General features: G+C 38.0%; 1 protein-coding gene across 1 annotated transcript; it reads right to left on the bottom strand.

Annotated features, from left to right (window-relative positions):
* Positions 1 to 1,857: 1,857 nt before the first annotated feature.
* On the bottom strand, positions 1,858 to 4,879 carry LOC128018841 (doublesex- and mab-3-related transcription factor A2). Its single transcript, XM_052604656.1, has 2 exons — positions 3,965 to 4,879; positions 1,858 to 3,550 (listed from the first exon to the last, which is right to left on the bottom strand). The coding sequence occupies exons 1-2, from the start codon at positions 4,431 to 4,433 to the stop codon at positions 2,694 to 2,696; spliced, it is 1,326 nt and encodes a 441-aa protein (XP_052460616.1). The 5' UTR covers positions 4,434 to 4,879; the 3' UTR covers positions 1,858 to 2,693.
* Positions 4,880 to 5,317: the final 438 nt, after the last annotated feature.

Below are 5,317 nucleotides of genomic sequence, written 5' to 3'. Positions count from 1 at the left end.
TTTATGTTGATAATAAAATGAATCTTAATGAATCTTTCCTCTGTTGGTTACCTCTGTGTCTGTTCTTCATACATTTCACCGTAAGGTGGCGATATAATCAAAGAAAAAAGTTGCTCGATGTGTCCACTGACCGTCTCCGTTAATTTCCACATTCTACCACAAGAGAGCGACAAACTCTCGGAATTGTAACATGGCCAAATTCTGAAACTATTTCAAGACGGGAATTTCATAAATCAGTTTTTCAGTAGTGTTATTTGTAGCCTAGTTATTAATTTGTATTTATATCTTCTTTTTTTCATAATTTTGAAAATAATAAACTTTTACATTTTAGAAGCCTAAATGTATATATTCACGAATTCTGTTGCATCTGGACAATTAAAAAATATATATATAATATGTGTGTGTGCGTGTGTGTGTGTGTGTGTGTGTGTGTCCAGCTATCTGTGTGAGTGCCAGTTCAAGTTTTAGACAATCAGAGTGATGAAAATCTTGTAAAGTGAGGACATTTTGGCCAGTTCTCACTTTCTGAGACCACTTTAAAGGCCTCTTTGAGGATCAGGTTATAATTGGGTAAAGGGTAGTTTAGGGTAAGGAGCTAGAGATTTGCATTGTGTCAGTGTATGTCCTCACAAAGAGTTGTTTGTTATATATATATATATATATATATATATATATATATATATATATATATATATATATATATAGACACATTCCCACAGTCCTGTCTGTTCTTATCTCTCTGAATAATAGTAAATGTATAATTAAAAAGACTAGCAGGCATCTCAGTTGTCCTTGTGCAATGAAAGTAAGAATAGAAAAATAAACCTGCTAGTTTGGCCTACACGCACAAACAAATCTGGCAAATAACATATTTTTCCGTTTCAAAATACAACGCTTTTTTGTTAAATGTTTGCAGCAAAAAAAAAATAAAAAAAATAAATAAAAAAGTTTTGAATGTATTTTAGCTAGGCGCTTTTTTATTTAGGTGAAATATATTTACTTTAAAAATAATTTTGCAGTAAGTCGTTTGATTTAATTTAGGATTTCATTAATTTAAAACAATAAATGTATAGTTTATAATTTAGCCTAAATATTATTCCTACTATTTATTAAAATTTGTATTCGATTTACACTGAACGCCTATCGAAAATTAATAATTATATGGACTGTAAAGTAAAATAAAAACACTGAACTGAATAAAAACTTGAGTTGAAGAAAAAGCCCCCGAGCAGAGGAATTTATCTAAAATTTATTAAAACACTATGTAAATATTAAACAAACCGAGAGAAGAGTCTGTGTTATCGTGCACCTCATCAAATGTGCATAATGAACATGGAGTGCTCGGTTTCTCCGTTAAATGAAGGTACACTGTCAGTCCGACACTGCTGTTTACACTGTTTTATCTGCGGGGAGAAAGTAAACACTTGAGCTCTGGCGAGGGGGATTATATCTCCATGGCATCGAGTCTCAACACTCCTCGTGCGAAAATACAGTGGACTCCTGCTTTGAGACTGTCTCTGTTTAGAAGCTTTCACAATCTTTTAAAAGAAGAGAAGAGCTTAATATCATCTCTCTTTAGCTTAATGTGCCGATACGACCTTCAAAAAAATTAGACATGCTTTTTTTGAAATTATAAGCAAAAAATTTTTTAAATAGGTAGAATTATTTTTTTAAACATGTCAAGTGTAAAAATGAATTAATTATTTGTTAAAATATTAGCCTGCCTGTTTTTTATTGAAGTTATTGTGGAACTTTACTGTTGATTATTAGTTGGTATTGTACATGCAAAATGTTTTAAAATAGGTCACAATGTCCCAAATGCTATGGATAAAAAAACTATTTAATTCACAAAACAAGTTAAACGTAAGAATAAAATAACATTTATTTATTTGCAAAATTTACACAAAGAACTGTACACTTCGCAACGCTGCAAGATTTCAATCAACATTCGATCGTTTTACATCTTTTTTAGATCCCTTTTGATTTAGTTGTATTGAATAAATGACTGACAAATATGACTTTATCATCAACAAATGCAATATACATTATTTAGTCGTTTAATATATCACTCACAAAGGGAACACAAATGTCTACTTGAGCCAGCAACCATACTGAAGCCAAAGAATTACTGTTCTGCTGAATGAACATTGCCCGATTTTCAGACACTGAGCAGAAAAAGAGTGAATAATAGACGTTCCACAATTACAATAATGCTAGAATATTCCCTTTTTTGATGAATGATGAAGCAAATGATTATTCTAGGAATTGCACATCATCACAAGGGGGCTTAATCCGTTTGGTAAATAATCTAAATGGATTGTAACGAACGTGAAAGATTTTATAATACACAATTTACATTATTCGAAAATACTATGGTTACCCTCGTAAAGGTCTAAAATAATTCACCTCTGTCTCCTTTTGCGCTGAGGCAGTATCAGCAATGCCAACCTGCAGTAAGATGGGTAAAAACTACTTTAACCTTTACATGTAACCATTTTCTTTTACACATAACCATTTTCTCAAACTTCAAAGAAGCCACGACCACCAAACACTTTTTTGTGGTGATTAAACTAGACGTATATTATATATACAGAAACACAAAAAGAAAGCGAGTCTTTAAGGATGAGGAATCTTTAGACCTGGAAGTCTTTAAAGACAAGAATCACTTTTGTCTACACTTGGGAATCAATATCTCACTGTTTCTCTGGAGTGTTGTTTACCAGAGGACCATACAGTCCGTTCGTGAAGCTCTGATCTTTATGCAAGAGTGTCCTGTCTCTGATCAAGTCACTGAAGGCGTAGTCCATTGGCGGCCTGAAGCCCAATGTTGGCATCAGACCTGTGGCGGAGTATGGAGCCATGAAGGCCAGGCCTCTGCTGTGAGCCGAGTACGCCAACCGGAGTGGGTTCAAGCTCAAATGCGTACTGAGAGGATACGTGCTTGGGTCGGAACCAAAGTGAGGCGCGTTAGGTTGCAGAGGAGAGAAGGCAGATCTGTTGCTGAGCGTCATGGTTCCAGGTAGCATAGGCCTTGGGGTGGAGGACATGGGCGGCTGTGCGCTCTGCAGCATCCGATCCGCCGCCCAGGACTCATCTGGACCCTTGGCTTGACCGCTGTTGTTGAGGATTTGCTCTATGGCCTGGACCACATTTTTGCCGCATCCTTGTAGCACAAGCTCCAGGACGCTGCGCTTGTGGTTGGGGAAAACCCTCGTTAGAATGTCAATGGCGTTCATCTGTCGCGACGCTACAGAGGAGGGCAAGGGCTCCTGCTCGTCTTTATCCGTGTCCGAGCCGGAGTCTGAGCCTAGCGGACTGATGGAACCTGGCGTTTCATCGCCGTCTTTTAATGGTTTGGCTATCGGGGAATTGACGATGGACTCGCGGTCACCGTTTTCCGAACCCGAGCCATGACGCATATCTGGAGACGACATTCCTGGAACGGATTCGGTGTCTGTGGATACGGACTTTCCAGCCGCCTGCTGTTGGGTCACCGATCCGGGTAAAGGTGTTTTGGGGAACAACTCGAATTTTTGGATGTTGGATTCTCCTGAAATAGATGTATGTCAATAATTGAGATCAACTAATACGCCTTATTTTTTTCTTAGATCGTATGAGAGTATTTGTATAACATATACACTTTATAAAGAGCATATGCATTTAAAAAATATATATTTTGTAAAGGTAGCCTACTTTGTAGCGCATTTGGTTTTTAAGTGGATATAGTTCTTTGGGTATACAAAAAGTGAATTATGTTTGATAAGAGAATCTTGAGAATCTGTACTAAACAAAGTGCAGAAATGTTATCTAAATAATATATATATATATATATATATATATATATATATATATATATATATATATATATATATATATATATATATATACACATTACTAAACATTTTTGTTTCTAACAATTATTTTGAATGAATGTAGCCTATATGAGTATAATTTATCCACCTACCATGGTTTGTTTCGTTGTTAACCGCGCCGAAGACCTCATAGTTTTGCCGGGGAGGTATGATGCCGTTGGCAGCGGCCAAGGCCAGACCCTCTGCTGTGCCGTAGAGCAGCTGAAGTTCTCTCGCCTCGTTTTCCTCCTGCGCCTGCTGTCTGCGGAGCGCAACCTGAGCTGCCATGACGCGCTGTCTCTCAGCGATGAGAGTGCATTTGGCACACATGCAGTCCTTCCATCTGCAGTAGCGCTTATGTCCCTTCAGCGCGGACACCACGCCGTGGTTCCTGCACCGGGCGCACTTAGGCGTTCGTGGATACTTCTCTGTGGCGCGAAGCAACAGCGGCGGGGCCCTTAACAGAGTACCAGCCATGGAAACCGGGATGGATGCGGCAGCAACAGCGGCCGCAGCAGCGGCGCCTGGATGAACCTGCGACCCTCCCTGGGAGGCGGATGAGATCTCTGAACGAAGATCCATATTCTCCGAATCAACAAACAGCCGATCGATAGGTTAAAATACGTGCGTACCCGAAGTCTTCGATAGGAGACGTTTCATCAACATTGAGCAGAATCTATACAGGGCGAATTTCTTCAGCACAGCACTTGACGAAGAACACAACTCTAATGCCAGTGTTCAAGAAGAGATCAGAAAATGCTTTTCAATGCTTATGAAAGTACTCTTTCCAAAGAGATCGACTTTCTGTGCGCAGTCCACAGGGAGCCCAATAAACTTATTTTAGAAATTAAACATAAGTTTAAAACAAACCAAATCAATTTAAAAAACACAAAAATCCATCGAAGGCAATGCAAAACTATCTTTAAACTCCAGTCTGAGAGAGAGCAGAGTTTGCTGCTGGAGCCAGTGTGAGACACTAACTTCCTCGAGAGATCTTCAGTGGATACAGATCCCTCTCGGATCTATTGTTGCGCCCACGTTTTCATTAGACAAATTTGACAACAATGTGGCGCCTGTCATTGGCCAAAGGGGGAAGGAGCCATCTGATTGGCTTGTCACTTTTTCAACTGTGTCCACCTGCGTTCTTTTCTCAAATAACAAGCATCACGGAGAGCTAAAACATAAAACTTTTATCATAAGAAATGATTTACTAAAATACAGGCAATAGATCCTGCAAGACAATCGACTATTGACACCAATTTTTAAACGCATTGTTTTACGATTTGACATTGTTGACTGCCGTTTAGACAAAATAGCTGTTAAAGAGTTGATTACGGACTTTTTGGAGACTTTTTTTGCAGACAAATGTTTTTTTTATTTACAAATAAATACATATTTGCCAAAATAAGAAACATTTTCATATTATATATATATATATATATATATTGAAAGGTAAGATTTGTTGT

This window comes from Carassius gibelio, chromosome A8, assembly GCF_023724105.1.
Source record: "Carassius gibelio isolate Cgi1373 ecotype wild population from Czech Republic chromosome A8, carGib1.2-hapl.c, whole genome shotgun sequence".
Taxonomy (NCBI): Eukaryota; Metazoa; Chordata; class Actinopteri; order Cypriniformes; family Cyprinidae; genus Carassius; species Carassius gibelio.
Note: the sequence above shows the minus strand (reverse complement) of the source record. Positions and strands in the feature narration are given on the sequence as shown.

Coding starts and splice junctions, on each gene's coding strand:
- LOC128018841 (XM_052604656.1), bottom strand. CDS start 4,433: ATGGATCTTCGTTCAGAGATCTCATCCGCCTCCCAGGGAGGGTCGCAG. Junction 3,551..3,964: donor TAACAACGAAACAAACCATG/GTAGGTGGATAA, acceptor CATCTATTTCAG/GAGAATCCAACATCCAAAAA.